At 40.3% G+C, this 22618-nt stretch overlaps 1 protein-coding gene across 6 annotated transcripts in view; it reads left to right on the forward strand.

Annotated features, from left to right (window-relative positions):
* The window catches only part of sema5ba (sema domain, seven thrombospondin repeats (type 1 and type 1-like), transmembrane domain (TM) and short cytoplasmic domain, (semaphorin) 5Ba), a 165854-nt gene that overhangs the window by 118632 nt on the left and 24604 nt on the right, over positions 1–22618 (forward strand). For 5 of the 6 annotated variants that reach the window (XM_032528886.1, XM_032528885.1, XM_032528881.1 and 2 more), the window contains 3 exons: positions 12673–12808; positions 13748–13955; positions 14415–14622. In XM_032528886.1, the coding sequence (XP_032384777.1) occupies positions 12673–12808; positions 13748–13955; positions 14415–14622 (552 nt within the window). The remainder of the gene's footprint in view (positions 1–12672; positions 12809–13747; positions 13956–14414; positions 14623–22618) is intronic. The other variant, XM_032528883.1, reaches the window with a different exon arrangement.

A 22618-nucleotide genomic window follows, 5' to 3' on the forward strand; every position in this document is an offset into this window, starting at 1 on the left:
AGATCTGCAGGGAGAAGCCTCTCTCTGCTGGCACATTGGAGACGGGTTTTACCTATGCTACCTTGGCCAGTTTCACCCACTATGGTATACATTTTACCCATAGACTGTATAATATTAATGGACAAAGCATCCGGTTCGGTGAAGTGCTGCAAATGCAGAAGGGCCTTAAACCTGCATTCTATCTGAATTCCGGCAGAGGGCGACACGTCCAGTTGCAACAGGAGGTTGGTTTCTGTAGAAGTCTGTGAGAAAGGGACCCATTTTTCCTTGATTTATTACCTCAGTAAACATTTTCATAATGAGTTTTCAGTCTCAATTGCTAGTTTGTCTAGTGTCGCTAGCGTTCTGCAACGTAGAAAGATTTTAAAATGATGGTCTTGTTGATTTTCAAATCTTTGACAAATCAGGGGGTGTTTTAGGGCGTAGCTATGATGTGATTGCCAGGAAAGTATGTAATGTAACGTAGAGAGTAAGGACTCCTCCCTCACTCCTCCCTCTCGTCTAAAATTGTAACGTCCGCAACCAGGATGGCTGCACCCGTAATGGCAAACTCGACAACTCTAAGCAGATCTCGACAAACCAATGGGTGACGATTAGGGCTGTAACAACATGCAATATAAAACGAAAGCGCTCAGATCCACGATACTGTGTCTCTCTGTGAGAAGGCAGAATTGAAACACACCCCTTCCAACTCCCAGAGTTACCCTTTCCCGTCCAGATCACAAGATCGCATCGCAAGTGGTGTTTTAAGCTCCTTTTTTCTGCTCCTTAAATGCTACGTGACACATGAAACTATGTTTACTTGAGGACCGGCTTAAATTGGCCGTCCGAGAGTAGGCTATACCAGGCAGACACACGCTGACAAACTTCAGATGGCAGCAGTGGAAATGGGCTCGAACATACGGTACGCGCCGCGGGCGGCTGTGGACTTGTGTCAATCCCGTAAGTGGTTTCAGGAAAGTGTCTGCATGTTTGACAGCGCACATAACACACAACACCGGAACAAGCCTACAGCTGTCCGTGGACACGGAGTACGGAAAGTGTGTCACTCCCCGATGTCGAGTGCAGATGTGAGTTGTGCATTCGCAGATTTAAATGGTTTACGGCATAACGTGTCATACTGAAATTTGTAAAATCCATGAAATGATAAACTTTTCTAATTACGAACAATAACAGAAGATGGGAATCATTTCAAAAACGTTTTTATCTACCTATGATTGTTTGATTGCTAACGTTAGGTCAACACACCATTCATGTGAAAGTCTTTGTTGTGTTTGACTGCTAACTTGTAGCCAGCAGTGAACCCAACTTCGTTAATATTTTTACTGCGTTGACATTACAGAAATCTCTTGTTAGCATCTTGTATGCTACTCGTCGCAAAGTGACGCATGTGCAACTCACATCTTCACTCAGCGCAAAGTGACGCATGCGCGGCTCAAATCTGCACTCGACTTACATCGGGGGGGGGGGACAGGGTGAACTGAGACTCCGTTTCCTGTGCTTTCTTTTGGAAGGCTGGCTGCCAAAAATCGCACCTTACTGGCTAATTAATTAAACGCGAGTTAGATGCTAGCTTTCAGTAAAAGGTAGTGAATTGTGTCACACTGCACAGTACTGTGAAAAAGAGTAGTCATTTAATTTGCTTTAAAAATGTAAGAGAACCTGATTGAACAAGAATTTTCAATAAGCTTGAATCATCCCACAATAGAGTTTGTTTTTTAACAGTATTTTGTTACAAAGAAAACAGAAGTTATAGCTTTGGCTATTTATTTATTTTACTTAGGTATGTTGTTAATAATTTGCACAGTTAATATTGTTTTTTGGTGTAGCTGGTGCTTACTCATCCTTGCTGGCAATTTCTTGGCTTCATATACGTTAGACCAATCGCTGCTTTGTGTTATGAAGTAATTCACAATCTTTTCCCTTTTGCTTTCCAAAGATAAGAAGATTTTTTTGCTTGTTTTCCTTTATTGCTACAGTCTAAAGTCCTTTCTAAATCAAAAAACATGATTGCTCATTGTTTTAATTAGACGAAAGATGAAAAAATTACTGTAGCCTATTTTTACACAATTCAAATTGTGCAGAGGGAATTATTTCCACTGGTCATTCTGACCGGAGACAATTTGAATTTTCGGTCCTCATCCTTTTTTATTCCGTCAATGACCAGTAATTACCGGACAAGGGAAACTCACACATGCACACATTCTTCTTGGAAAATGGGAGTAGATGTTGATTCAAATTCCAGTTAACAAAGTGATCTCAGGTCCCGGTAATAAACCCTAGTACAGATCCCCCCACAGTTTATTATATCTGTGAAGACATTCACAACAGAAATGATTTGTCTATCTTGTCAATTATTTAAATGTATTACTTATTTCTTATTTAAAAGGTTCTACTGCCACTTTTTAATATTGCTCTTTTGCGAGCGGAAAGCTATTAAACATTTCATTTACATCCCACACATTTGCAATTGCATACTTTCTTAAAGGGCTTAGATTAGATGATTAATATGAATAGGCATGAGTGGTAACCAGATACAGTGTATAGATCCTGCATTTTTGCTCTAATTTAATATCAACAAAATAGCAAGGGGAATACTTAAAGCCAGAAATGTCCTGACATTTATCATCTAAATTAGCTCAGTGTGTGTGGATGATGATGAAAACAAATTGGGGAATAAAGGAGAGAATACTTTTAGACCAGTTAATCTTGAGTCTGCCATTAAGCCCCTGTTATGTATTTAGAGTGACAAAATATCTACAAAAAATGTAATTAGCTTTAGTTGGTACACCACACAAGACGAACAGAGGACCAGACAGTCCTTAAATGTCTCTCCATGCATTATATTCCTATACATTTGCAATTTCCCCACTGTAGAACAAATAAAAAGTTTTTATCTTATCTTATCTAACATTCCCATCCCTGTTGGAAGAATGAACAACCCCACAAAACAAGCTGCAGCTGTGCTAAAGAACCCTTTTAACACCAACCACAATATTATCGTGGGAACAGTGACAAAAGTGACATCAAAACACTTCAACTCATACTTCTTTTAATTTAGACCTCAGATTTCATCACTTGATAAAGTTTGGTACTCCAACATTTTCCTACCTATACAGAGAAAGACATTTTTTTCAGTGTTTAGAGCCGCCGCCTGCTGCTTCTAATCATTAGTTTGGATGCATGCAACTCTCAGCTGAGCTGGCTAGATACATTTATACTGACTCACCCTCCCTCTGGTGTTTGATTGCTCCAGGTGGGGGGTGTCACACACTTCATTGCAGAGAGGAAACACTGAAAGCCAAGGTGGTGAGACCTGATCTCTTGTTATTCTTTTTATGGTATAATTGCAGCACATTTTTGCTTGACGAGAGGATGGTGGCTTTCACTCCGTGTGGTCACGCTGTCCAACACCGTGGTCTGGAGCATGATGTCAACAAAGATATTGCTTTTAATAATTACTCTGTAGATTGCCACGAGATCCATATTAAATTTGTGGGTCCCAGGGAATATAACTAATTATTTTGGTGACCTCATGACCTTTTATCTAAGCGGCATTAGGTCAAACTTTCTCCAAAACTCTTTGGCCCGAGACTAATAGCAAAATAATAATATTGTGCATTTGGACAAGACTTTTAATCTGTGCGATGTAATGAACATTGCAACCTCTGGGGTCCATTAGCAGGACACTGGAGGAAGAATTACAGTAGGAAAACTTAAAGGAATAGTTCAACAATTTGGGAAAAGTGCTAATTTCTTTTTTTCTGGAAGTTAGAGGAGCCGATCAATAACAGAAGTTAGACCCAATGCACATTACACATTAATATTAACGAGTCTTTGGCACACCTGACAAATTATAATCCCTTCTTTTTTGTTTTTTCCCGTTTCCCTAAAAGAAAAGGTTTAAAACCTGCTCTCACCTTGTGCTCCCTCACCTGTTAAGCTCTGGTATTTTTCCACCCCATTCTGCTTTCCCCTCCCAGCAGCAATCTTTGCAAAGGAGCAAAAAAAGAGGGAGGGAATTTTGGGAAATTTACAAAAAAAAGGGAAAGGGGGGGGGGGGGGGGGGAAAAGAGAGAGGGCGGGAAGAGAAGAGGGGAAAAGAAAAACATTAGCCCCCAAGCTTTTGTCCCTCGTCCTTTTTGTAAATATTTTTTTTGCCCTTCCTTTCGAAGCCGCTCATCGGCCCCCCTTCCAAAAAACCCCCTCCCCCCCTCGGGGTTTGGTTTTGGGTTTAAAGCAATCACCACAAACACTGTCTTTTCTGTCTGGCCTAAATAAAAAAGGCCAGCGGGGTTTTTCCCCGGGGTTCGGGGCTGTAAACCGAGCAGGGAAACGGGGAAATGGTACTTTTCCGTTTTGGGCGCTCACAATGGGGGAAAAAGGTTTTTTACTGTAGTGACCCCCTCTTTCCTGTTTCCCTTTTGATGGATCCCAAGATGCTTTTCCCCAAAAACTTTTTTTGGGTGGCTTCTTAATTTGGGATTACCCCCAAATTTTTTTCAAATTTTTGGGGGGGAAACATTTAAACAAGGAAAAAAACGGAAAACATGCACTTTTATTTTTTTATTGAATGTTTAAAGCCAATTATCATGTAAGATCTCTTCCAGTTGGTCAAATGTGAGGATTTTAGTGTTTTCTGGGTTTTTATTTCATTTTAAAATTTAAAAAATCTTTTGGGGTTTACTTTGGGCTAAAAACCCCCAAATAAAAAACAAAGAAGATTAAAGATTTCCCCCTATTTTTATTTCATTGTATGATCAAAAAATTACATTTTTACTCCGCCAAATTTTGTATCAAAACACCAGAAGGGTTTTGGGGCTTTGCAAGAGGGAGAATTTTTTTTCAAAAATGGGCTCACCGAAGACAAACCCGGGGCTGAGTATCTTAAATTTTTTGCCCCCAAGGCATCAAATTTTCCCCAAACACTGGCCTACATTCCCCTAATGCCAAAACAATATTCGCTCTTTGGACGCCCCCCTTGCTTCTAAACCCCCCAATTTTACAAACCCCCCATTCCTTTAGTAGTTGGGGCTAAAAAAAGGAACTCTTTTTTTCCGTAGGGCCCAAGCACAACTCAGCTATTGCTTCTTTAAAAAATGATTTTGGGTGTTGAAAATTTGGGTGTCCCTTTTCTCCCCCAAAAAAAAAAAACAACAGCAACCAAACATTTACAGAAAAGGCATTCGGGGCCCCCCTTTTTGGGTAAGGAGGGGAGCGAGAGGAGGAAAAAAAAGGAGGGAAAAAGGGAAGGAAATTATTCAGCGGGAATTTTTTTGGGGGGTGGCAGCAGCTAGCAGAGCCTGTCGAGCGGTTATGTAGTGGAGGGTTTTAGCATTCCATCAGAATAAGGACACTTAAGACCTCAGAGCACGACCAGGTCTTTTAATTAACTCCAGGCCCTTATTGGCAGGGTCCCTCACAGCGAGCGAGATTCTCCTGCTGAGATGTCTAACCTGCCATTACTAACTAATTATGGGCCTCCTTATCTATTCCTGGGTGACTTCACTGACCCATCCACTTCACTAGTTCTTTGAGGGCCTCATACAGTATCTGAGAGGTTGAGGGCGGGATAAGGACTGCTGAAACAATTGGTCCCATTAATTGATTGGTGTTAAAATTATTCAACACAGTTATAATATATGATTTGCTGTCATTTATGAGGCAAAACTGAAAAAAAACATTTTGCTGGCTCCGTCTTCTCAAATGTGAGGATTTTAAATCTCCTCTTAGATCTTAAGTCAACTTACAAAAATAATGACTCTGAAATCCTGATTTCTTTCATTATTGTGAAATACATTACATTTATTGCTCCTAGCAAATGTGTGTCTCTACTGAAAATGAGATTAGTGCAAAACTAAAAAATGACCCTCCTTTTCCAAACAGAAATACTAATAACTTGAACTGTTTAATGATGTCAGTCTGAATAATGACTTTGAACAAAAGTGCAATTCAGTCTGATTAGCAGGCTAAATAACTATTAGTTGTTACCTTAAAGCTGCAGTAGGGAAGTTCTGAGAAAACGTGGACTTAGCCTAAAAATTTGAACAAGCCCACCTTACAGGTCCTCCCCCTTGCTCTCGGCTGCGCTAACAGCTCCTCCCCCCCAGCGGGGCCTGCCGTGAACGCGCAGGCTAGTAAGCAGTGCCACCGATGCTTTCCACATCCTCATGGACAATACAGGGGATTTATTCTGAGGAGGGTATAGCTTATGTAAAAAAAATGTTTACATAAGCTATTTATTTCAATAAAAGGGTTTAAAATTATTTTTTATGTAATCGCTAAACAAAAGTAGCACTTTACACAGTACATCACTAAATTACCTTTTGGATCTAAACTTTCAGTAGGAATGATGAATCAGTGAGGAAGCTCAATAAGCCAAGGAATAACAACATCTTAGAAATATGTCTTAGGTTTTATTTTGCATATGGGTAAAATAAATCAGCTTTTTTTGCAAAGTACTCCTGCACAAGGACATACTGAACATTTTGATTTGGACTGAAAGACGATTCCTTCACGTGCCTCTGTGTCTGGGGCCATGTCTGACCTGTTGAAGGAGCATAAAGAATTTGATTTACAAATCAAATCCTGAGGGGGAAGAAAACGTGTTTAAAAAATAATCAAAAGTAGAAGTCTGCCTTGCCAAACGATGATGGGGACAGCGCACAATTAAAGTAGTTTAACCAGAGCTACATTTATTGTGATCGACAAAAAAACATTTTGGCTCACTAAATGTAGGCATCGAAACAATATTACTTATACTGAGGGTGAAGGAGTTAGCAAGTAAAGTTAATCTTCACCTGCTACAACATTCCTGCCGTGCTACAAGCTAACAAGCTAAATGTTAGACTTAGCAACAAGCTACGGAGTAAACTGAGATTTGCGCTATCACCAGTGTACTGAAAGTGTGCTGTAACCATCGATATCTTAGTTGTGTAGTTCTTAAAAAATGAAACAAATCAAGCAGGGACACTTACATGTCAAGCAGAAATGTGGCTAACGCTAGCTCTGAATCCGTGTTGACTCCTTTCAGGAGGCGTAGCTCCCTCCACCTCTGAAAAGCCGCTTCGATGTTGACCCTCGTTTTATTTCGGGCTCGGTTTAATTCTTTCTTTTTAGCTCGCTCTTCGTCATCGGTCTTCTTCTGTTTGCCCGTCTTTGTTTTCTGAGCAGGTGGTCACTCGAGAAATTGGCAGTTTTCCTGAAAAGTTGTTTCTCCGCGATTAGCACAGCTGCAGTGCACTGGCAATCTTGAGCTTGAACGATGGTACGCGCTGTGCGGGGGAGGGGTATGAGCAGCGCGTACACGAGAGTGATTGACACTGCTAAGACAGTCCTCCTGGCTCTGATTGGCTGTTTCTGACGGGAGCGGTGTATTTCTGCAAGTGGCAGTAGGAGCACAGAGAGGAGCCACAGGAGCTTGATATTTTCACAGATTATCTGTCTCATATTCTACTGTCAGGACATAGTGACAGTTTTAACAAATATGTAAAAAATACATTTTTACAAAAGTTACCTACTGAAGCTTTAATAAGAAGCCTTATGCTCACTCGCTATCGTTAAACCTTTTCATGCACGTTGAGACACACGTATGTTCAACCTGACAATTGCACAGAAGACCTCTTAGGGATCCTAAAATCCCTCCAATCCATAGCATATGAAAATGTGATGAGATCAGACTCGACGTGGGAGATAAATGATATGCTGTGCAGCCGACTGAAGCAAGCCACACAACTGTGTATATTTCTGATTTTATACAATATCAACTTGCTGACGTCAAATCTACCTTGAAATGAACTGCGGGCCCCCAGTGGAAGACCGGGCCTGATCTGAATACAGTTTGACAGAATCTGCTGTTTGTGTATCAACTTTTTTTTATCATTCCTGTCACAGATATTGTTTTTAATTAAATCCAATATTTGAACTTTGTTTGGTTTTCCTCACTTAGGGCCAGTTTGCATTTTTACAGAACTGGGTTTATACTGGGTTTAAAATACTTTAGTGATCCAATTTTCCCTCTACAATGCTATTATACTCCGTGAACTGTGCACTTCTTTACAATAGCTCAATTCGAACGCCTCAACTTTTGTGCAACCTACTGAACCTGTGGTGTTGCTTTAATGTTTAGTGTAGGTGTTGCTGACTCAGTCTGCTTCTGAATGTGACTGTTTTGGGCCAAAGTGTCTGGCGTATTATTGTGCAGGATAAAAATATGTATGGATAATCTTAGCAGCCTTGGTTCAATTTTTGGTCCCTGCAGCCATGTAGCTCTGCTGAGTGGGCCCTTTTGCTTTTCTGCTGTAACGTAGGTATTCACTGAGGTTGAAACATTGGCCCTAATGTAGTTTCACCTGTTTCTTTTTCACATGAAACGAGGTTAGATGCATTAGCTAAAAACCTGGGGTTTCAGCTGGAGTCCCTCTGCATTGATGTGCCTGTATACAATCCATGTCAAATCAGTTTATTTAGGTAGCACATTAAAAACAAATGTTGACTAAAGTGCTTTTCAAAATAAGTTAAAAATACAATAATTTAAATTTAAAAAATTGTAAATGGCAGAGAAGAATGAAATGTAGAAAAATGTAAGAATATTACATATTGTATGTAACAGCAAACCACTAATAAATAAAGACATAATATGACAGATCGTGTAGTGATAACAACCAAAAAGCTAAGGAAAACACAAAGGAAGATCCTATACAGCAACATCAGGGGATCTTGTTTAAATGTGCAGTAACAACTATAAAACCCGCCAGCCTAAAGAGATAAGATTGTAGACTGAGATGCACATCAGCCACTTATGTTTACCAGACAGACTCACTGGTGTTCTGATCTAGTGATTGTGACTTGCACGAGGCCGAACAGCCAGGCTAAGTGAGGAGTTCATTACCTTTCTAATACTTCTTTTGGGGGGCTGAACTGAGCTACACATCCAATCACTTCTGTCCTGTCATCTGCAGCAACGTGCCCTGGGTATCAGGCCGGCTGACAGTGGCGAAACAAGCATGCCGTTCCTTTACTTGAAGAACAAGGCAGGCGTTGTTCTAAACACCTTCTTATTGTCAACAAATCTTGTGGAGACCAAAACCAACAATGTATTAATCCCTCTCTCAGTTTGACACTCCAGCCCAAACCCATTGGTCCCTTTTTGAATGCGTGAATCATAAATTAAAAAGAACTGGCCAAAAAAGTCCTTTTTAACAGCTGTGTACTGCAGTTTTAAAATGTTGCTAAAACCACAATAAACACTGCATTTTTAGGGGACTATTTTCATCTTATTCCACATTTGGTGCGCATTTGGAGTATATTGTATTGGGGCCAACAGGGACAAACGCACTGCTTAAGAAACTTAAGAAAAACACATGCAATGGATGTTCTTCAGGCCTCTATGGGGGAGTGTTGAGTGGAACAGCTTGATTTTTGATTCCATGGGTCATGATGGGGGAATGATGTTTTCTTAATTTGCTTGTGTTTTGTCTATTTGCATGTGGGTTTTTTTCCGCTGTGTTTTTGCCCTTTTGGCCACCATAATTTCCAGCAGCAAGGCGGTGTATGTGGGATTTCCGCACAATAAACTACGCTGTTTATGTGATGGTGATGAAGGAACATGTCACCCTGTGGAATGATGTGGCACATTGATGTATTTTTTTTAAAATATATATTGGACAACAATGGAGCCCTTCAGCACAGAGCGATGTGTCAGGCTTTGGATATACACCCAATACTTGTTAGCAGGATCAGTTCATTCATGGCATTGGTCTTTTTATGGAATTTGTTAACAGTAACAAAAAAGTAGAATATCAGGTGCCTTATTTATTAAGTAAAACTAAGAATACAGTGTTAACAGTGTTAATACTCTGAAAGTGTTTGATTAAGAGACTTATTGTAGGATTGTTATTAGACATCTGTGATGCATTCTTGGTTGGCAGCATTTTAATGTTACCTGGGAAGTGGAGAATTTGGTTAACAACATGGGATATGAGGAGTTGATAAAAGGGTGAGGAATTCTGTAAAACATTGTGACAGGAAATGAAGAAGCATTTCAGAAGGCAACCAGTGACAGGATCCGGCTGTTGGGATGACATGAATCATTTGAAGAAGGAGCTTTACTCATATGTGATCATCATCGTGGTGTAGGGCCTCAGAGAGCGGCAGCAAACAGCATAGCAGATGTCAAACAGCTTTTCAATCACTTTCCCGGGCTTTTAAGCAGACTCAAAACATATGGGTTGCATCCATTAGTGCGATAGACTGTGTTCCTTTCGGTGCTCCATTTCGCACTGTTCTCCTTGCATTATCCGCAGCAACTCACCGTCAAAGTAGAGATCTCAAATAATGTGGGTGTAGTGTCAGGCTTTCTGTAGTAAAGTTTGGCTTCTATAGCTACAGTTCAACCACAAAGCCACAGTTTAACTTCCTTTTTTCTGAAACTTTGTGTTTGTGTGTTTGACTGTGAGAAGTGTTGTGGCTGCTGCTCACTTATTGCAGCTCATTTGCCTGTGGTTTTGGTTACTGCTGGTTCACCACAGCACTCACTCAGCTTCACACTCTTTGTTTCTGCCTCTCTGTCACTCTCATCTCCACCAGAGCTTTTGCAAAAAAAGAGAAAAAAGTCATTTCGACAGAACTCTGGAGGCTGTTCTTCTCTGCAGCCTGCGAGTCAGTCAATGAGCCACCTGTTTGGTCTCCCCCGTTGTTTAGCCAGAGCTCATTTGGAGTTGCACAGCACTTTTTCCAAACTGCGGTAATGACAGAACACATTAGCTTCATCACAATCCTTAACTGGATCTCTGAGAAAGTAGTGTTCAAAACAAAAACCAACAAAAGCAATCACAGATGTCTCCAGTGGAAACATTCTAGTGGTAGAAATAAGGATATTAAACCCAGAGGAGGATAGTCCAAAGAAAAAATGAATGAAGACCTTTTCTTAAAAATGGGTTTCAACTGTATTAAGCATACAAGACTTTTATTTGATGCATTTTGTGTCATAATTAAGACTTCTTCCCAGGTTATGTAGATGTCATGAACATACTGCCGGGATTAGTACAATTTCCAATTTTCCAGTGAATTTGATGTGGATAAAGATGAAGCTGAGATTGTTTAGTAAATTAAATTTTTGAGCACATATTATCTTCATATATTATTCCCAGAAGTCAAGACTATAAATCCTTGCACAATCCATAAATCTATTCTGATCTAGAAGCATATAAAAAGGTGCTCCTTGATCTTAGATCTTATATCATAATCATCAAATGTATATTTTTTTCTTCTGTTTTAAAAGATTGTTGTCTATACATCCATGGTCACAGTGCGAACAGAAACTGTTTGTAGCTAATTCAGCATGAATTTTCATGGTTTAAATGAAAGCCATTTGAGGCTAAAATAAATCACACTCCCTGTGTGCATTGCTCAAAGCATTAAAGGATCTGTAGTGGCAAAAACAATATATGAAAAACAGATTTATGTTTTTTTTTTTTACATTTTCTGACATTACCAAGGCCCAGAATGTCCCATTAAAATAGTTTTTATATACCTAAAGCACAGACACTCTCCTCTACCATACCCAAACCATGGGCATTTTTTCCATTATTAAAAACTTCCCTAAAACATGTAAAGTACCAGTTCCCAGTCAAATGACGGCATTTCTAAATAGCCTGTAACTGTAAATACACAGTATGACATGCCTGGCTAAGAGAAGACAATTAAAATAAAGGGAATGAAACTGAGTAAGAGCAGCCCAAGGGTTGATGCCACCAGATTTAGGCCTCACCAAAACCATTAAGCGAACCCTGGGATGCAGAATGTTCAGCAAGTAGCAGCCTCTACTGATTTATTCTTCACCCAAGGTAACAAAAACGACTCACATAGCACCATGAGGTCCTTACAGTAGTTTTTATTTCTCTGCTTTGCTGTCTGAGTCTCTCTCTCTCTGTGTCTTATGCAGTGTCTTTCTTGCTCTTGCACTATAATGTTATCACTTACTATTTTCGAACTGATGGTTTATCAGCATCCCACAAGCCATGCCAAGGCAGCAGGCTGTTTACTGGGTAGTAAAAAGTCTTAGGGTTGCTGGGTGTAAGGGGAAAGGGGGGGAACAGTCAGCAGTAGCAGGCAGTTAAGAAACTCATTACCTTGCAGCACATTACGGCCCAAGAGCGTTAGGATAATAACTTTACTCACACTGCCAGTTTAGCCGGGGTTTACTCTCGAATGTGACACCTCTGAGGCAACTGTGTGTGTGTGTGTGTGTGTGTGTGTGTGTGTGTGTGTGTGTTTGCACGTAATCTGTGCAACTGCCTCCTATATCCTCAGCTTAATACTGTCCCCATTCACTGTGCAGCGCTGATAGCATAGCTTAGCCTCCAGCACGCAGCAGTGTAGCGCCTATTCAGCGCAGGTATAAATGATAGGATTTCCATTAAGGGGATGGAACACATTGCAAAATGGCTTTATTACACAGCCGGGCACTGCTGATTTCTGATACGGCTTCACATTTACTGCCAACATGTAAACTGTTATATATAATTGTTGAAATAATTTCTTTATTTTTTTACCCTCTCTTTCTCTCTCTCTCTCTCTCTTTCTCTCCATCCCTTCCTGTCATTTCTCACCTCTCTGCTTCCTGTTATCTTCCCTTGCTGTCTTGTCCTCCCTATCCATCTCACTATAAAGCAACAGTATAGCAGCATCCGCGGTGTGTGCCTTCAACCTGAGCGCCATCACCCAGGCCTTCAATGGGCCCTTCCGCTCCCAGGAGAACCCTCGCTCCACCTGGCTTCCCACAACAAACCCCATCCACAACTTCCAGGTTAGTTTAACTACTTCCACACTATCTGATACTATCTGATACTTTATCTAAATCAGTCCATGTCAGCAACAAAAAGCATCTTATTGTGCAAAGTTGTTGCTTGTACTGTAAAAGACAGAGAGGCAACAATAAGTCAATTTGTTATACAGCCCAAAATCACACGTTTGTCTCAGAGAACGTTTGAATCTTTACCACCATCTTTAAGTACCTCCATCTTTTTGATTTGGATACAGAGCATGTTTACAGTCTGGTCCAGTACCTCCAGGAATTAGTAATGTGATCACAAAAAAAGATCTTACTGGAAGAATGCTTGCCAATTTTACTAACGGCTGCAGTTTTCTGCGAAAAAAAACAAAGTCAAATTCAAATCAGGACTCAATCCCAACAAAAATGAATTTCTATGTAACCACTTTGGAAATTACTTAATAACATGTCTTCTCAGACAGTTCTTGTTCCCAGCCTGTATCACTCCAATGAAAACTATCTTAATTAGATCTTTTTAATTAAGAAAAACAGAACCATCACTAATCTGGTATCTAACCAATTGGTTTCTAGAGGTAGCTTGAGGAGCTACACAGCATGGTTGGAAACAATTAGGTAACATTACAGACTGAATTAATCTGCAAGACCCTGAAGTCTCTATTTCAAAAGGAAAATTATGAAATATGAAAAAAGTGATAACAACATAATATTATCAAATATCTAATATTGTAGATATTGTATTATTATTATTATTATTATTATTATTATTATTATTATTATTATATTTTCTTCTAAAAGAAGATTATTTCCAAAACACTTTAAACGTCATCCAAAAGAGGAAGCTACCGACAGATCTTTATTTATTGTCTTTATAATCAAACTAATTATTATATTGAGTCCTAAAGAATGAGTAGAAGCTGCAACCACAGCTAAGCCCCCATTTCCTTTCCTCTCCAGTGTGGGACTATAGATGATGAGGGTCCCAACGAGGGCTTGACGGAGCGCAGCCTGCAGGATGCCCAGCGGCTTTACCTGATGAACGACGTGGTCCAGCCGGAGTCTGTTGATCCACTGGTCATGCAGGATGATGTTCGGTTCTCCAACTTGGTTGTGGACATTGTTCAGGGCATGGACACCCTCTACCATGTTATGTACATCAGCACAGGTTAGTTAAGGAGGAGAAAGGAACAAAACTATGACTTATTTTTGCACAGCTCGACTTGGCTTGGGAATCGGTGGATCCAAGTACAGACTGTGGACTGGTAGCTGGAGAGGTGCCAGTTCACCTCCTGGGCACTGTTAAGGAGCCCTTGAGCAAGGCACCAAACCCCCAACAGCTAAGGGTGCCTTTAATGGGCAGCCCCCTCACTCTGACATCTCTCCATTAGTGCATGTATGGGTCCGGTTTGGGCATGTGTGCGTCTCAGGCTTGTGTGTAATATGTAATATATCAGCAGAGTGTGAAATGTAATTTCCCCCCGGGGATCAATACAGTATCTCAAAAATAAATAAATATATGAAGTAGAAAAATACCTAACTTCAAATATATAACATCATATAACATTATTTGCCTGTATACAAGATAGATTATTGTTATTTATTCTCTTCCTTTTTGTCCAATCAGAATATGGCACCATCTTAAAGGCATTGGCTACGCCCAACAAGAACCTGCAAGGTTGTTATTTGGAGGAGATGGAGCTTCTCCCAAAGGGGGTGCGAGAACCAATCCTGAGCCTGCAGATCCTGCACAGCCACAGGTCGCTGTTCGTTGGGCTCAACAACCGAGTCCTGAAGATCCCGCTGGAGAGGTGCTCCACCTACAAAACTGAGATGTGAGTACTGCCCAACATTTCACATCTAGTGGAAAATTGTACCCAGGATGATTATACTACGTATCTAAGCTATCAAAGTAAACCCAAACTTAGCCATTTATCAATTTGATATGGAGAGAATGTTGAAAATACAAAGTAGGAAGGTATACAGAAAATAAAAATCTATGATGTAGGTGTAAAGAAACAAAACATGATTTAGGCCAACAGTGAGAGGGAGATTTACATTAAAGTTTGTAAAAATTCAGCAGGCTTATGGACATTATAGTTATGTCATCATTGAGTATGTAGTACATAGTGTACATTGACGCAATATTTCTTACATAAGTTCAACCACTGGAGTGCTGTCCAGCATTGGTATGCTCAGTGCTGCCACGTGTGGTTGGAAAGTATCATAGTTAGAACAGTCCATGCTTCTCCATCAGTATTATTGCAGAACTGAACAAAATGCTGCGACTGCAACAAGGAGAATCATGGTCCTGGCTCATGGCTAGTGATCTAATGACGGAGGCATCTGGTGGCCTTGTGGTTAACATACTGGGACTGCAGCGTCCCTGGTTGGATTCAGGACATTTGTTGCAATTCATTTTTTCCTCTCTCTTTCCTCTCATTTGCTGTTACTTCTGTACTGTCTGCACTGATTGTTGTGAGACGTCTCAGAGTTCAACTACACAAACGAAATAATGAGCCATGTGAGGGACAGTAGCAACTTTCTGTAAGCAGCAGCAGGGTTTACACACTGTACATTTTATTGTTAATTTTATGGGTTTTGGCACTGGATTTATTTGAACCTGGTTGGTCCTCTATTGGAAGTAATTATCTGTCCTCAACTAGGTTGAATGTCTGGAAGACCTTGCCTATAATCATTAAACATCATTAATCGTACAATCATTAAAGTCTGTATGGAACTAGACAAATGATTGGGGCGGCATCTGCTCGCTAGAGGAAAATTAATTTGTTGTGCTGGGTTGTTTTTTAGTAATGAAGTTTCGCATAATACAGAGAGCACTGTGACTTTTTTCAGAGGACAAATAAAAAGGGTGGATGAAGATAACTCATACACTGCCAGACAAGTTTCTCTGAAGGCAGATCTTTGTGTGTGAGAGAGAGCTACGAAGCCACAGAGAGAAAGAGAGACCTCTGCCATCTTCAGCTTCAGGTTATTCATGTGAAAATCTACATCTCGGGGGTGAGCAAGGGGAGAAAAGCTCACTGACTGTTTGTCCAACTTTCTGTATCTCATCAGCGCTCTCAATCAGCCGGCCACCTCATTCCTTCAACTTCATTTTAGCATACAAATGGCTCAATGCTATTTTCTGTGTGTGTGTGTGTGTGTTGTGTGTGTGTGTGTGTGTGTGTGTGTGTGTGTGTGTGGTGTGTGTGGGTTGGGCTGGATGAGTTCTCATATGTGCGCTGCCTGATGAGTCAGCTCGCTATTTCTACTAAATCCAAACTCCTAGACACATTGGAGCAGACACACTCACACCACCACCACCAGCTAGGGAAACCATTGCATTTAATTAGATGTGGGTGAGATATACAAGGTGAGAGAGACACACAGAGGATCAGGAAGAGAGAGAAAAGCCAAGTGAAATATAGATACAGTGGAAAAAGCTAAGCAAGCAGCCGGAGTCCTATTCATGACACAGTGGGGTGAAACGATACAAAGAGTGGCTTCAAGGGCACCAGAAGAGGGGGGGGGAGCATTGGTTGAGATAATGTAGGACAAACTGCGATATTCTGCTCACCTCTGTGGCTCGCTCACTCATACTATTTTCAAATCCACTGCAGTCAACCTGTTTGTCATTGTGACACCTGAGCTCGTCTGAGACTCGTGTAGTAGAAAGTAGAAAAGGCAGAGGGTGACGATGAGTCAGGAGATTTAGAATTAAAGGAGGCTAGTTAGTTAACTAATGCATGGGAATAAGACTTCAGATAGTATTTACATCAACAGTTAATCTGTTGATTAGTGAAAAATGCAAATCAAAATTTGCAAGAGCCAAGGGTGACAATTCATAAAACTGGGTGTAAAGGCTTGGTAAAAACAGGTTTGAACCCAAAAGCTTGACTCTGGTACAAGGCCGGCTAAATAAAAGTTCTGGGAGGACCTCTAGCTCACCCGGTAAAACATGGGCCCCATGTGAGTCCTTGGCAGCGACCAAAATAGTTTGAATCCGACCTGCTGCCCTTTGCTGCGTGTTATCCCCCCTTTCTCCCCACTTTCCTTTCATTTTCCAGCTGCTCTATGATACAGCAATAAAAGCCCGGAAATACATTCTTAAAATTTTTTTTTCAGTTTAGTCAAGGTCAAAAGTAGGCAGGCAGGGGATATAAGGCAAACTTGTCCAAAGGGGGTCAGTCCTGCAAGCAGGTGTCCAAAAGCAAGGAGGGGTCACAACAGCCTGGCCAGAAAGAGGAATGAATGGAAGGAGTGGTAGGATCTAAAACGACAGCAGAGTTAGTACCTGGCATGGGAAAGAAGCAGAAACAGGCCGACATTGTGACCCAAAAAGTGTTTGGTGTTTTAAGCCCCCAACGTCACTAGGATTAGGCAATGGTTAGGGTTAGGGTTAAAGTGAGGATTAGGTGCCTTGAAGTCAACGGTCGCAGTGCTACCTGGAAGTCAACGTTAGGGGCTTAAAACACCATTGGGCCAGAGAAAAGCAGAACATTCTCACACTGGAAAAGATAGTGTTCCAAGTAAGGAGCTTGTTTTATAGTTCAACCCATAGACTGTATACATATTAATATTATTAATGTTAACGGTCTATGGTTCAACCACACACACACTTCTCACTGCAGACATCCATTAGCTTAGAAAAAGTTATTTGTGTTGATAGATATTGACATATAGGTTTGAAAGGGGCAGACTCCAACATTTTGTCGATCTTTGTATTTAACCAACTCTGACTGTGGAATAGCGGACTTGTCTTTTCACTTTAGAGTACTGGAAAGGTTAATAACTGGTACTAAGACAAGGAGAAATGTTGCTGAATTTGATTCTTTTTTTTAGGGCTCACAGAGCTGATTGACACAGATCTAGATTCTTTCACTATAATATATGACAACAGACAACTTAACCTAGTGTGTTATGGAGCTGGAAAGCATTTGTACCTACCTATGCATGGAATCTAAAACTGCTGATCTTGAGGAAATACCGCAGGAGGCAACATTTGTGAATTATTGACCAACTGGAATCTGTTGAGGCGGTTAGCCCACAGCCAACAATTTTTCTCTAAGGTGCTTGTCAGGACCTTCTAGAGAAAAGCTTAAATCCACTCCAGAAATATAATCAGGCTCACCATGACACAGCTCCTAAACCTGGTCCCAATGTGCCCAGTATTGCTATGTCTGCAGCTGTTCCAGATTAAACACTTGTTGATTCAGAGCTTGCAAACTGGAGAATCACACCCACCATATTGTATTTGCACACAAAAATATTACACTCCAAGATTTGCAATTTAACACAATTTTTTTTATTTAAATAAATTTGTGAATTTATTCATTTTTGGCCAAATCAATCACAAAAAACTACCTGAGATGCTCAGGAGATTGGGTTATGCGTATCTCTACTGGGAAAAGTACTAATTACGGTAACTTCTGGTACCACATTATCACCCAGCTCCAGTCTCGCGCTTTCTTTTTTTTCTTTCTTTTTTTTTCTTTTGTTACTTTTCCTGTCTGCCATTCTGGGTTTTCACTGTTCAGACTGCAAAAAAAAAGACCCATCTGCCATCCTCCTTCTTTATCTGAGCACACTCCCAGTCATTGTACTGCTGACTGAATGAGCCATTTTCCTCATCTCCTCTGCATTGTGTGTGGTCGTCCCATTCACATACAGCCATACATCCATTCACGCACTGATAACAGCTGAATATACTCAGATGTTTTTTTAGCTGACAGTGGCTCATCAGCACCCACACATGCTGCTTTTCCCAATCTCACACGTACACACACACATTTGTATAAACAGTTAAAAAACGGTAGTATTTACAGTACACAGAAGGAGATTTATATATAACTTATCCCATTTGTTAGAAAAAATATCCAGCTGTTTCTGGCATAATGGATGGACTGTGGATGTACAGTACAGTAGGTGAATGTACAGTAGGTGTGCATGTTTGTAATTGTTTAAACATGAAGTTACAGTTTAGCTTACAGTAGCATACATTACGTTGGTTTAAATGCCTGTGTGGTTGTTGAAAACTCAGTTGCGTTTAGGTGTTTTTAATGTTCACGTTTCCTTTTGTTATTGATCCCTGTAGGCGGCTCTGGCGAGTTTTGCAACCCTGAGAGTAGAATAACATTTAAATAATCATCTTTAACTGAAGTGCTTTTTTGTTACAGTGCTAAACCTTTTAGTGATTGCTGGCAGATTAATGCTTCAGCTTGTGTGTGTGTATGCACACATGCCTGTGTGTGTTTGTCCTCTATTTGTGGTAATTATATTTGACCTGGCCAATTGGCACCTGTGGCTAACAGTACCACTCTGTCCTCCACCCAGTCCCTATTTCTCTATCTCGCTTTGTTGGTGAAGTGATTTATTTTGAAGTGATTTATTTTGGGCGTAGCGGCGTGCTAGCTTAGCTGTAATGTTACATCCATCAGGGTTTTTCATTTTCTCCTTTCACTGACAGTAGAAAAGAAGTCAATGCTGCCATATACACAATGAAACTACTGGTCTCACTCAGTGCAGTAATATTGTGCCACCTCAGTACTTTTTTTTTTTTTACTTTTGTCAAAACTGAAGGTGTCCAACAAGCTGTTTTTGACTGTTTTTGCAAATGGTGGTGAACAGAAAAAGAACAGAACACGAGAAAGAAATAGATAAGAAAAACTGAAATGACTACAAGGAGAAACCGCTGAATAAATGAGGAGGATAATGTCGGGGAGGATGAAACGGAACAAATTACGCTTTCTGTAGCTGTTCTATTCCTGCAGCCAAACCACCGCTCATACATCTGCTTACATAAACATTATGTTTTATTACAAGAGGTACAATTGTCCTGCTGGTGATTGTAACATTCCTGCCTGAGGAGCTTTGGTTCAATTTGCTGAGTGTGTATGAGCGTGTGGTTGTATGTGTGTGACAGTGACGTGGCAGCAGTCATGAGGCCAAGGCAGTTCAGTCTGCATGCAGCATGGATAACATTAGGAAACCACTTAAGGTGGTCATCGGGGAAAACCACTGACCATTAGCGTGTGTGTGTGTGTGTGTGTGTGTGTGTGTGTGCGTGAGTGAGTGTGTGTGTGTGTGCGACTGCTTGTTAAAACCAGTGTATACTTTAGCATTGGTCCCTATAGGACCCCCATACAGCGGTGTGGACTTCCCCGTCTGTCTCTGTGTGAGGGGAGCTAACAGGCCGGTCCCCAGCAAACCCAATTTACTGTCTGCTGTGGCCGCCAGCCTGTCAGCAGGCCTCTGGAGCTCACTGCTGCTAAGCCTGTAAGACCAATCCGAGGATCACTTTACCAGCCGAGTACTGAAAGAAAAAAGGGAGAGATGGTGTCCACACAGTGGATGTATTTATTACTTTGTTACTTTTATTACAGGCTTTGTTCTGGCTGCAGCTCAGTGTAATCATTTTGCTCTCTGTCTCTGTCTCTCGCTACGTTTCTGTCTATATTGCTGTTTCACCCACCTCTTTCTTCCGGGCCTGATTTGGACCTGCTCTGTGTCTGCTCTGTGTGGCTTCAGCTCCAGCTCGTCACCTCTCAAATCCCCTGCTGCTGACAAATTCAAACTACTCTGCTCCCTTTTTTGGGTGAAATTTGGAACATGAGTGATGGATAAAAAGAAGCAACAGGCTCTGATAGCCAGTTTGGACACTACCTTGATTTTGCTAAGCTCAGAGGATAATGAATCTCTTACCGAACATAGTATCCTTTTCTGTAAGTAAAGAGAGAATGTTCGAAACTTCCAGGTTGAATTTCCTTTTAGATAGCCAGCATTGATTGTCGCTTTAATTAGCTGAAATGATAAACGTCACTGGTATGGGTTGAAATATGTGCCAACTAAAAAACTGAATTTGAATCATTTATATTTGAATTTGAATTGCTAAACTTGAATAATTGCATTAAAAAACTGAATTTGAATCACATGATTTGAAATTGTATTGTTTAATATGAATCATTGCATTGAAAAACTGAATCTGAATAGTATAATTTAAAATGTAATTTATTCGTTTAGAACTGAAAGATGATAGTCAATGAAAATTCAACTCTCTATATATCTTCACATTCAGTTCTCACAATTCAAATTCAGTTCACAGGAAGGATGAAGGAAGAGCAATCAAGCGCAGATCAATGTGTATCTTTTGCCCTCCCAAATCACCCACAATCCCATGCTTACGGCTTTGCCGGCTTGTTAGAAAAACAAACAATGGCGGACGTGAGCGGAGCAAAGCCGAATTGGAGCGGTATTGCTGTATACAAGCTCTAAAAAGACATTGACATTGTGTATGCGCAGCTCAGGGTTCATCGTCTTGCCCAAGGACTGCAGGGCCAGGGATTGAACTACCACCCTTCCTATTGGCAGGCAACCGCTCTACCACTGAGCCAAAGCCGCCCCCGAATCTATCACGACTTTTCAAATGTTGGTTGAAGCTTGTGTCTACATCTATTTAACCTTTCTCATATGCAATTCTATATCATGTGGTACCTCATCAGCTGGTAGCGTTTACCTTGTTTTGCACTGCATATGTTTGACAGCTAGAAGCTACTGAACAATAAGTTAATGTTACATGTATGCAGTAAATTAAAAAGCTAATCTAAACTGTCAGCTACTTTAAGCTTAATGTAATTCAGATCAATTCTCCTTACCAGTAAGTGTTATGACAACTACAAACATGAACTCTCACAAGTTTTTAATGTATTGACAAGGGATAAATAAGAGATAATGACTGTTGCTTACATCATAGCCTATTAGTGTCGGTTATGTTACCTATACCATCGCATACTGCGGGCAAAGTTGCCAACAGTAGATTTTCCTCCTACAAGCAGACTGACGCTGATTCACCTTCTCCATCTCAACAAAAAAATTGAACAGCACAGTTCACAGTTCCACAACCATTTCATCCAGTGTTTTGAAATGCAGCGTGCACAAATAACTTCTATTCCATTTACATGTTCTCCAAAATATAACAGAGGAGCCTGGCCTGGCCTCTGAAGGACCAGTCCAATCCTTGACTTTGATAAACATTGTCTATCTATTGATCTGCGCTCATTTGCTCTTCCTTAACCCTTCATATCTGTCACTGTAACTTGAAATTGAATTTTGGGAACTGAATTTGAATTGTGAGAACTGAATGTGACAATATATAGAGTTGAATTTTCATTGTTGATCATATTTTATTGGATTTCAGTTCCAAACGAATAAATTCAATTTCAAACTATATTATTCAAATTCAGTTTTTCAATGCAATTATTCAAATTAAACAATACATTTTCAAATCATGTGATTCAAATTCAGTTTTTCAATGCCACTATTCAAGGTTAGCAATTCAAATTCAAATATAAATGATTCAAATTCAGTTTCTGTTGGCACATACTTCAGCCCACACGCTGGCAGCAGATTATATAAAATGCAGCTAATAGATGTTTATTTTGTGAGTAAATTGATAAAAAGACCAAGACCAAAACATTTGGCTGTGTTGGATGTATGTATTTGACCAAATATTGTTTGGTTAGGAAAATAATTGCCACTCTAAAACACAATTCTACAGAGCTCCCAAAGTCCTGGAAGATGTCTTATCTTGTGTGCTATTGGTAGTCTTAGTTTAAAACAATCCAGCTGATGTGTCACCACAGTTTCAGTCGTTGGAATCAAAGAAGTTAATGTATAACATATCCATGACTTAAGCTAATCATTACTAGGACTTCTCCATTATTCAGCTAAAGCAATTTGTAAACATCAAATAGGTTGCCAAAACTGTAGTGCTTCAGTCTTTTCAAACAACAATAGTTTACTACATATTTCCATTGATTCTCATAACTTAAC

This window comes from Etheostoma spectabile, chromosome 11 (genome assembly GCF_008692095.1).
Source record: "Etheostoma spectabile isolate EspeVRDwgs_2016 chromosome 11, UIUC_Espe_1.0, whole genome shotgun sequence".
NCBI classification, from domain to species: domain Eukaryota; kingdom Metazoa; phylum Chordata; class Actinopteri; order Perciformes; family Percidae; genus Etheostoma; species Etheostoma spectabile.